Source organism: Pagrus pagrus (assembly GCF_965226575.1).
Source record: "Pagrus pagrus genome assembly, chromosome: 10".
Taxonomy (NCBI): Eukaryota; Metazoa; Chordata; class Actinopteri; order Spariformes; family Sparidae; genus Pagrus; species Pagrus pagrus.
Genome location: NC_140194.1, coordinates 9,321,125 through 9,332,155, shown reverse-complemented (window position 1 = coordinate 9,332,155; position 11,031 = coordinate 9,321,125). Strand labels below are relative to the sequence as shown.

The 11,031-nt window shown below is 41.1% G+C and overlaps 2 protein-coding genes across 3 annotated transcripts in view; one reads left to right on the top strand and one right to left on the bottom strand.

Annotated features, from left to right (window-relative positions):
* Nucleotides 1-156: 156 nt before the first annotated feature.
* Nucleotides 157-10,354, top strand: pgpep1l (pyroglutamyl-peptidase I like). 2 transcript variants are annotated; one of them, XM_084363638.1, is made up of 6 exons: nucleotides 157-210; nucleotides 290-342; nucleotides 440-556; nucleotides 1,238-1,464; nucleotides 1,539-1,705; nucleotides 10,310-10,354. In XM_084363638.1, exons 1-5 carry the CDS (start codon nucleotides 180-182, stop codon nucleotides 1,702-1,704), a joined length of 594 nt encoding a protein of 197 aa, XP_084219764.1. In that variant the 5' UTR covers nucleotides 157-179; the 3' UTR covers nucleotide 1,705; nucleotides 10,310-10,354. The 2 variants fall into 2 exon arrangements, with proteins under 2 accessions (XP_084219764.1, XP_084219765.1); XM_084363639.1 differs by lacking the exon at nucleotides 10,310-10,354 and having other exon boundaries at nucleotides 1,539-3,395.
* Nucleotides 4,251-11,031, bottom strand: part of igf1ra (insulin-like growth factor 1a receptor) — an 80,261-nt gene continuing 73,480 nt past the window's right edge. The window contains exon 21 of the mRNA XM_084363634.1: nucleotides 4,251-8,221. Coding sequence (XP_084219760.1) covers nucleotides 7,681-8,221 — 541 coding nt within the window. The 3' untranslated portion in view covers nucleotides 4,251-7,680. The remainder of the gene's footprint in view (nucleotides 8,222-11,031) is intronic.

Here is an 11,031-nt window from a genome sequence, read left to right as displayed (position 1 = left end):
TAACGGAGGCACCTGAATGCATCATTCCGACACGGGCTCTTCTTCATCATCAGCCGGGGAACAGCTCCCTCCAGCGGACGATGTGAGAGCTGCTGCAGCTAAAATAAACTTCTGTGTTTTTCAGTGACATGAAATGAAACTCACTCCCCTCACTGACTGACTGGGAGCCTGACTGCGCCATGAATGGAGGAGAGACTGTCCTCGTTACAGGTAAAGTTATAATGTTTGCGCATGGATACATGAACTCTTCAAACTTCTGTTCATACTGAAGGTTTTATCCCGTTTTAAGGTTTTGGACCTTTCAGACAGTTCTTAGTGAACCCCAGCTGGACAGCAGCTCAGGTAATAACCCAGTGTTTTAGAAAACCAGCAGCAGTCAGTGTTGAATGCCCCCTGTGAGGCACACAGGCTTGAATGTGTTGCATTTCATTATTTAAAGGGACTGAAGTTGGCCGGTTTGGGAGACATGACTGATGTTTACATCAAGGAGTTACCTGTGAGTTATGTGAAGACTCAGAAAATCATCGCTGAGGTTTGGCAAACTCTTCAACCAAAGGTAAAAATAATACTAAGTCCACTGCTGGAGCTGTTAGATTTTTAGAAATACTGAAATTATGATACCAACTCTTAATTGTTTGGATTTTTTTTTAATAAACCTTTTATTATCTTGTTTAACTGTCCAGTTACTATATTATTTATTTCCCAACACACAGGTCTAAAGGCAGTTTCAAACACTAATCAACACCACCAGGAATAAAGTGATCAATCCTTTATTCGTTCATTTATTTATCAACCTAAAACAAGTCTAATTTGAATAGATTTTGTTCAGTATTTGGACTCAAACTATAAATATAATAGTAGAGCTGCAACAATTAATCACTTAATTGGTTAGTTGTCAACGGCTGAATAGATCACTTACAATTTTGATTACCTATTAATCAGTCTGAGCAAATTTAAAAGTCAAAATCCTTCGATTCCAGCTTTGTAAATGTGAATATTTTCTGGTTTCTTTACTCCTCTATGACAGCAAATTGAATATCTTTGTGTTGTGGACAAAACAAGACATTTAAGAATTTCATTTGGGGTTTTATTTGGATATTTTACAGACCAAATAACATGATCTCCATGTCAGCTACAGCCCTGGTGGAGAAATTTAAGTTAAAATGCATTGATGCACTCTGGTTATGGTCTGAGAAGGTGGCTCTCTCACTTTGACCTCTGTGTTTGTGTGTCCCAGTTTGCTGTACATCTGGGCGTAGCCAGAGGCTCCGGTGTCGTCCTTCTGGAGCAAACGGGGAAGAACAGTGGATACAGAGACAGAGACGTGTGCGGCTTCTGTCCTGAGAGTCACTGCTGTGTGGAAGGAGGACCAGAGAAACTGGACTCGGTCATTAACATGAGGGTCGTCTCCAAGGAGTTCAAAAAAGCAGGGAAGGATGTTGTTTACTCAAGAGACGCTGGCAGGTACAGTAGACATCGGTTCCTTCATGTTCGGACACTCGAGAACATGAGATGACGCTCCCTGTCCTCCTCCTCAGGTACCTGTGTGAGTTTGCGTATTACTGCTCGCTGTATCACGGTCAGAGGAGGGCGGCCCTCGTCCACGTGCCTTCATGTGGCAGCCTGAGCTCGGCTGACAGACTGGTGCCTCTGCTGCAGAGCCTCATTCAGACCATGCTGGAGCAGCTGGAGGACCCTGTGTGAGGTAGATCACTGAATGACACCACACACAGAGAGAAAACCTCAGAAGGAATTAAATCGAACAAACAATCGTACTTCTCATTCATTTATTTATTCAAAATTTCAGGAAAAAAAAAAAGAAAATACAAGAAATTCTCAGATACACATTTGGAGATGGCATGTCAAAAATACACCATCTCAGCTATAGGTGTGAAAAAACTTTGAGGCCTCAGATACAGAGCTTGAAAAAAAGACAGTCTAGTGAAGGTTTTCATTTTTTTTTCTTTTTTTTGTTTGCTTTTGATTATTTCTTTCCCCAATCAGGTAATGAACACAGAGATTTTGTGAAAGTATTATAATAAAAATCATAGCAGTAGACCAAGGCCCCCTCAGAAGGTATAGGAATGCAAAAATCATAAAAACAGAGGCATGACAATGATAAACCTCAAACTTATTATTGCAGTTTGAATGCACCGACGCATCCTCCATAAACCTGAGGTTTGCATGAAGAACATTCTGAAGAGTTGAAATGATAGAGACGACTTAATTGAGTGTATTTTTAGTTAGTTCCTGTAAATCTGCTAATGCAAAAAAGCAACTAGTGTGAAGCTGTAAACTTAGGCCTACCATCTGCTTCTAATCATGTTGTTTACTCTTTACCATGACTACCCGTAATCTACGCAACATCCCTGTCCTACGTATGTCCACGTGTTTATTTAAATGCTTTGTGAGCTAATGGTAACTAGTAATTCACCTCACAACAGGTCAATGTAATGTCTACTATTCCCAGAACTGAAACAAGTTGAAGTATATCATTAATGTTTGTATCGTTACATAGAATAAAAAGTAAATGCACAGATATGTAAAGTAACTACACAAGCTGCTTGCTTGTCAGTGGTGATGTGTGTGTACCAATGTGATATTCAGCAGCAATCAGACTGTTTTTCAACCAAAAGATGGCTCACTCTTTGTTATTCTCGAAAATCATGCACGGATAAAAAATGCTTCATGATCGAGCACCCAGATTTCACATTAGAAGTTACCCGGTGGCCTGTTCATGATCGTATTTCCTTTTATTTATTTTTTTATTGCTTTTGGGTTTTAATTTTTTCTAATTATTTTACGCTTCCAGCCCAGAAGCCCTTGCGCTGTGAAACAGCGCTCCGCGAGAGGTTTTCACGGGAAGCATTGAGATGTTAAAGCTCCTTTGCCACTTTCACAGTCAACATTTTTGACGACGACATAAGATCCACTGAGGTTGACTGTCTGAACCGGCAGCATTTAGTGTTAAGTAGCAGTACAACGTGCCGGAAAAGACGTCCAGAGTTCACTTCCGAATCAGGGCTACAGGGTGCGACTGTTTCGGTCGCACAATGCGCCCAAAAATCTGTCAGATGCGACTAAATTTCTTCATTGGTTGCACCTGAAATTTAGTTAATAATTTATTTTTAAAGAAACATGCATTTGTACCTTTATTCCTGTTTACAATCATTTCAATGCACCAAAATTATGTCCTGGTGCACCTAAATGAAAGAGTTAGGCGCACCAGTGCAACCATTGTGAGAAGTTAGTCTGGAGCCCTGCAGTTCATCGTAAAGGCATTCACCTCGATGACAGTGGAAATTAGCTACTACCAGACCTACAATCTTGGACAGGCGAAATGACGGTGTTTACATAAACACAAATAGTTTACATGTAAAAAAAAAACAAAACAATTAAATCTGATCTAACATTTACCGATAAACGATTGTCCGATCAGGACCAAAGGTAGAAACATGAAGGAGGTGGAGTCGCTGCTATCACTATAAAGATTTTGTGTCGAGACCGAAGAAACGTTGTTGTTACATTCACAGTACTGATCCATAGACGTGACCGAATGTATTTTTTTGAGAGTGTGTTTGAGAGAACGACGAAGCTAAAAGTTGTGAAATGTTGTGGTTGTGCTGTTACCTCGCAGGCAAACAGCAAATGCTCGTTTCTTGGAGGTCAATAAAAGATTTTTCCCTTTTCTTTTTTTTTTTTAAACATTCCCCATAATACCTGTTTAGACTTCTATATAAATGCATTTTATGATGAAGGTTTTTGTCTTTTGAGGGTTTGTGGTTGTGACTATATGTGTCAGCGGAGATGGGATGTCTGATGTCGGCGTTGTGCTCCGGCCTCTCGTCTGATCAAACACTGTCCTGCACCTGCTTTAAACCTTGTAATGCTGCGAGCTTTCCAGTCAAATTAAAAGTGGAGGATGATGTAATTATGTAATAAGTACCCAGCGACAATTTAAATTCCTTTTCCTACAAACGTAACCTTTCAGACAGAAACCGGCGCCACGCTTCGACCTCCACACAGACATTCCATCTCCCGTCCTAGTCCGTTTTGTGAGGTTTATCTAGATCCCCGTGGGTTTTATCCAGATGATGAGGTTTCTATACAAACTGATGAGAGAGAGTGAGATGTACTTGTTTTCCATACGCATACATATATATTTTTTTTTAAAAAGAGTGAGGTAGATATATACTCGAAGGGAAAAAAAAGTTTTTAAGTCCCCCAGTCATGACACCAAAGAAAATACATACAAAAAAAAATCCAACTTTATACTGAATCATGGGGCATTTTTTATACAGTGATTTAAACTGATATCACAAAAAAAGGAAAATAAAAAAATAAATAAATAACAATCCTACAGAAAGAAAAAAAAACTTCAAAAAAGAAAAGGAAAAAATTAATAATAATAATAATAATAATAATCACCAGGCAACATTTTCCAAAAGATGAGGAGAAATCCTTCAAAAACACTTTCACTGTTCTGCCTCCGTTTTAAGACCTTTTTTTTTTCATTCATTCATAACATTGAAATGTGTTCCCTTCCCTGGACTTTAACCCATCCTTTATTTGGTTTTCAGAAGCAGTGATTATGAAGACAAACAAATAAGACCTGTTTCTCGCTTTGAAGATTAGCAGGAGTGGCGTCGTATTGCGCTCGAGAGTGTTTAAGTTATAAAAAAAGAAAAAAAGAAAAATGTGGAAAAACTAAATCAGATTTTGAATGCTTGAGAGATGGCTGGCATAATTAAGGCAAACAAGACAACCCAATTAGCCCTATTGAGTCAAGAAGAGGCAGGAAATGGATGGGTTAAAAATACCGGATCTGGTGTAACGTAAATATCTTGTTTACTGGAGCTGATCCTGACTTCAATAGGAGGCACTGGGGAGGGGGGCGAGTGAGGGGCCAGCGGGGGAGCGGAGCGGGCACTACTGGACTCAGCAAAACATGATGAGGGGAGGAAAAAAACGGGGAAGACAAGTAGAGGACGATCATGAGAATGTGTGGAGAAAGCAAAGCCTTTACTTTGACCTGAGATTGAGTCGCACCTAGAGGGCAACGCTAGGCGCAGTGCTAGACAACAAGTACAAAAAGGGTGCAGAAAGTACACACTCACACGTCGAGCTAAGGTGTCCATTCCAAATAATAATAATAATAATAATAATAATAATATTAATAATAATAATATAGACATCCACAAAACAAATACAAGAGGAAAGATTTCATAAAAATAAAAGGCAATGAGCAAAATATAGTGTTACAGAAAACCTTTTGGGGTAACAGAAAAAAATGGTTTTATATCTAAATCATCTTATTTTTTGTTGTTTTATTTATTTTTTTTCTTAAACAGAGTTTGAAGATATAAGAAACGGACTGTAGTGGAGACCATAAAATACCAAACCTGAAGGATTTCTTTATATATAACATCCAAAAGAGAAAAAAAAAGAATAAAATAGCAGCTTTTGTTCTGTACAGACATAGAGGCAAAACATTTTGAACCGTAAAAAGTTGTTTTTTTTAAAAAAGTGACAAAACCAATGATGTGTATAAAAATGATCCTGCAGTCTAAAATACAACTGTAAGACCTTTTATATGTGTTTGAAATGTAGAGAAACTAATGACTATTCCAAAAGAGACCTGCTGTGATTTCAAAGTTGTCTCTAGGCTACTAAAATCCAATCCAACACCTTCTCGTTTTCTGTCTTTTAGACTCTCTTTGTTTGTTTGTTTGTTTGTTTGTTGTGGTGTATTTGGTGCCATTTAACTCGAACAGCAGTATCAGCGAACCATGTTCACCTCCCACATGAAATGCACACTTAAAACGTCAGGTAAGGTTTGAAGAAATGAAAGTGGAGGCAGAGTCGTATCCCTTGATTGTGAAGTTCAGTGATTTGCAGTGTGAGACTGGAGATGTTTAGAGTTGTTTCTCATTACTAAAGCAAAGACAGACTGAGGCTGTGATTCAGAGTCGGCCGGCTTGCAGTCACGTGTGTGCTTCCCTCAGAGAGGTTTATTTATGCGAAAATCTGAATGGACTTTGGTGGTGCAACGGAAAGTTTTGGTCACCAGAATGCTGGTTTCTCAAATGTAATCGAAAACACCGGGCCACGATGAAGGATTATTTTCTTTATTAATCAATCCACCAATTATTTTCCCGATTTGTATTTATTCTTTCTTGATTTAAACATCAACTGATTAATTGTCTGTTATAAGAGATTCATGAAAATAGTGAAAAATGCCCCAGGGTGATGTTTCAAAAAACCTGAAAGTCCAGTTTTTTAATCACATAATCCAAAACAGCAGGAAATGGTCACATGTGAGGAGCTCCAGCTGATGGAATTTGGGCACCGTTACTAAATTGGTTGCAAATTTTCTGTCTATTGACACGTTAAATCAACTTATACCATGACATCTCTAAAATAGCTCTTTTGATGATCAGCCTGATTAAATTATGATCTGCTGCCTGTCTACACAGTTGATCATTTTTGTAAATCTAGGCTATCCAAGGCTATTTTTTGACTTCATACTTCAGTAACTGTCAGTATTATTTAAGAACCCACTCGTTTACGGTATAATATTGTTAACTTATTGAGTTTGTGTCAATTGATTTGAAAGAAACTTTCAATCTGTTTAAATTCCTCAATGAAACAGACTCAGTCCTGCTTTTCTACTGGCCTCTCCATGTGCACAACACTTGACAGAAATTAAGTGTTTCTCCTCAAAGTACCAAAAGCCTTGTGAGATTAATTCCACCCCCAGTGCCGACGCTGCATATTCTGAGAAAACTTTGACTGCAGGTGTGAACGCAGCCCAACAGAAACACTGTTTTATAGCCTCGCACACACACACGCACAGCTGCTCTGTACTAAAGATAAGCATGAAGTCTGAACACCACCAAACAACTTTGGCATTGTTTCCCAGACAGACTTATCTCGACTCTGAATCACAGCCTCCAACAAGAAGGGAGACATGTATGAAACTAGAGCAAAAGCTTGATTTGGCAATAGTTTGGCAAATTAGACAATAGGCCCTCCTCTTCCATTTTGACCCACCTCTGACGGGATCTACACCCATAGAAATATAAACAGGAAAATGAAACAAAGATCTTAGTCCAAACTGTCTAACTGAGGCATCCTCGCATGACACGAGCCAGTCTGCGAATGCAAACAAAGTCATTTTGATGGAAAGTCTTTTAGAAATGGAGCTGTTACCATATTATAGAGAGAATCACGTGTCCGTATAAATACACACTCAGATATCCACAACATCCTCTCTGAAATCATCAGGAAAAAAAGTGCTCTTCTGTTGGATTTGCTGGCAGATATGCTAAAAAAAAAAAAGATTTTCTTTGAGTTCATGTCTGTATCTGTATGTCAGCATTCATGCCTGTATTGTTTTCCTCCTTGAAGGACTTATGAAATGAAAAACAGGCCGCACAGGAAGGAGTTCCCCAAGTTTCCAGTCGGAGCCGCTGAACTCCAAATGCTTTAGCAGGTTTCTGTGCTATTTCTCAGTTTCTAGAGTTTAAGTTTGACCTTAAAGGAGTGGAGAGACCATCTACTGGCACACAGTAGAAGAAGTCATTTCTTACCTCATCCATCCCTCCTTAAGAGATGGAGGAGAGGTTTGTGTTACCCTGTGTAAGAGGAGGAGGAGGAGGAGGAGGGGCTGGTCTGATATCAGCAGGCCGACGACTGGGGCAGTGGTAACGCCCGTTCGTTCTTTCTGCCCCCGTTCATGTGTGCATAGGGTTGCATCTCGTCAAAGTTGGGCCGCAGCACCACCACAGGCCCGTTGGCCGAAACATGTCCTGAGTGCTTGTCCAAGGCCTGGCCTGGAGATGCCAAGGCTGAGGCCACCGGGCCCGGGGAGGAGGGAGACACAGGTCCCAGTAATGGAGTATTCGGGCCTTGCATGGGGGATAACTGCTGGGTAGAGGGAGGCGGCGTGCTTCCTGTACACCCCGACAAAGGGGCGGCAGCAGCAGCAGCAGCAGCAGCAGAGGGCTGCCTGGTGGATGCAGGGTCCAGTGGAATGTTCTCCATGTTTTCTACCTCCATGTCCAGCTCCTCGGTGTCCGGCGGCTTGTTCTCCTCGCTGTAGAAGAAGCTCACTTCCCTGAAGGGAGGATCCAGTTCGTCTTTGATGCTGCTGATGATCTCCAGGAAGGACGGACGCATCTTGGGGTTGTACTGCCAGCACATCCTCATCAGCTCAAACCTGCACGTGACGCACAAAAAGATAAATCAGTAAAGAAGATTCTTACGAGATTTATAGTTCTCACATATATTTCCTGATTTTCACAAGAGTCTCCCTTTGTCCTGCTGTGCTCCTGATCGATCATTTCTACATTATATAAATCAAATGGGTGTTTTTCAGTTCTGGGATGTGTGTCGTGGGACCTGGCAACCCGTGTGAACACACGCAAACGACCCTGCCTGACATGCGTCTCATAACTGCGCTTCACTCTGTTTGCTTCGGATAAAACAGGTCCCAAGAAGGAGAAATAAGCTTCCACATTTCACTCCACTTGGTGCGAGACCGTTCCCTTTGTTCAAATTTGCCATCGGTCTCACTTGCTTGTGGTGGTACTGGCTGTAAATTGCCCAACCTACATAAAAATATAAACAAAAAACATAACTAGGAGAATGCCCAATGTCCACTACTAGGACAATAAACCCATAAATGAACAAATGCCACTATTGGGTACAATAAATAACTGCCTCTTCTGCATGCCCCAGGGAAATAAAATAGTAAACTGAAAGTGTAAAGGGGCCTGGGTTTAAAAGGGTTCCCCAAAAAATAAAATGTTCCTTTTATTTATTAATCTGTGGTGTTGGGTTATTTGGGGGCAGGGGCGCCATAACTGTGGAAGTTGCCAACCAAATCCGACTAACTTCGAGGCTGTTCACGTTTGGTTACTGAGTGGACAGCTTCGAGTCCATCAGTTCACACCTGGCATTGACAGGCATCTTAACATGCGTCTTGAGTGACCAGATCTCACTTCCTCACTCTATATATATCTTAATGTATAGTGTTTGCTGAATTAAGAGGACCCAAACAGTTAGGAATGTGTCTCTCCGAACGCAACAACTCTCAAAATTGAGCGTTTTTATAAGGGAGTCTGGGTACTTTCTCCACAGACGACAAATAAGTTATTGTTAGTTATTGATTACTGTTTTTGTAAAATTTGACATGATTACCATCTATGTGTTATGTTCTTTAATACATTTGGTTTAAATGGTGAGACTACTGAAGCCCTCTGTGGGCTTTAGCTGAACAAAACAAGACCTGTAGGTTTTTCCCCTGTCTCAGACTAATTGTGGTAAGACGGAAACAGGAGGAACAAATATAGCAGCTGACAACTGTTTTGTTCGCCGCAGCTCTTTCTTCTCCATCATCACCTTTCACATATAAACATGAATTACCTGTGCAGTTCCTGGACCGGATGGGTGAAGTGGGGAGGAAGTTAATACTCTGTTCTGTGTAATTATCATGGCTATCTTTCAATGAAAATCAATAAAAACATCATTAACACCAATATGGACGTGAGCTTTGTGTTTAAAAGACGTGAAAAACAAGTGGCGAGACTTCTTGTTTCTCACCAGCAGGTGGCAGCAGACACTGAAGTTTAAGCCCATTTCTGTACTCTGCCACTAAAACTTAGTTGATCTTGATCAAAATAACAGATTTTATGTTTCCTGTTTTGTTTAATATTATTGAGTTTGTGGGTGCGAATGCAATGTGTGATGGCAACAGCTCATACACAATAACAGGCTGTGTGAAATCATGAATATCTGCTCTTATCCCTTGGATAAGCTGATTCATTTCATACAGGTTTGTTGTTGACAGACACTCTCCTCTGCTTACTGTCAAATGCCTCCGTAACTACAGTTCATTGAAACAGTAGCTAGAGCGCTTTGAATTGCACGTGTGGAGCCAATTCAGACACTTTTTTTTTTAACGCCGGTTCAAAGAAGACATTTAAAATTTGGAAAACGTTTTGTTCACTGCTGCATTACTGTACAAGAAAATCAGCACTGTGGCATGAACTCAGCAGCGCCGTAAATCATACGTAAGGTTACTGTGCCAGGCCAGCAGCCGAGCTTTGGGAATGTCAAAACAACATCATAAAAGGGAGAATTATTACAGTTTTGTGTGGTGCTACACCGCACACCACAACTTCAATTATACACAAACAAGCTAAGAATACTCTCCAAGGCCCGCTGACATAAACACCTCAGTCATCTCTCCTCCACTCGCTCTCTTCCCTCTCTCTTGTTTTCTTTCTCTTCCCTCTCTCTGCAGTCTACAACAGCCTCTGCAGCTGGGTGCCAGCTCCTCTCTGCTCAGAGGAATTATGGGTAGAGCCTCCCTGAGCACGCGTCTCCCTTCGTTCTCTGAAGCGGCAGGGGGGCGGCCCTGGCTTGTTTTTCAGCAGCGCAGCAAGTGTCTTAAAGTTGACGTTCAGATGTCCAAACCCCCGGCAGCGAAGGCCTCCCATGGAAAGACACGTAATGGTTGGAGGCGGGCCGGCGCTCCAGGGTAACCTGTCGGCTCAAAAACTCTTCCCCCCCGCCATCTGTTGCTGCGCACGAGGCTTGTTGATGCAAATTTAGAAAACAAACACGGCAGTAAATCTCGACTTCTTGTCAGCGTCCCGTCAGTCATGGCACACGCAGACACATGCTATTGGCATCAGGCTAAATTGACTCATATTTTGACCTGTCATCGGTGACGTTACCAACATGCCGTGTTCTTCAGTTGGCATGAAAAGAGCTCCTCAAGGTCAAACAACAACCTCTCCTCCTCTTCGTATTTTTGTGATTTGCCACCATTTGTTTTCACTGTGAACTGTGTCTTTTTCCCGCCTGTTTTCTCACTCGCGTTCGTTTGCTTGTTCATGCACATTTGGCAGATTGAATTCCATTCTGTAACCAAATGTGTTGTATAAATACGGCTTTACTGACTGAGCTCCAACTTTGGGTGACGCCTCTGTTCTTTGCTCTCTGACACTTTTCCTTCTGTTC

Coding starts and splice junctions, on each gene's coding strand:
- pgpep1l (XM_084363638.1), top strand. CDS start 180: ATGAATGGAGGAGAGACTGTCCTCGTTACAG. Junction 211..289: donor AGAGACTGTCCTCGTTACAG/GTAAAGTTATAA, acceptor TCCCGTTTTAAG/GTTTTGGACCTTTCAGACAG. Junction 343..439: donor CCAGCTGGACAGCAGCTCAG/GTAATAACCCAG, acceptor CATTATTTAAAG/GGACTGAAGTTGGCCGGTTT.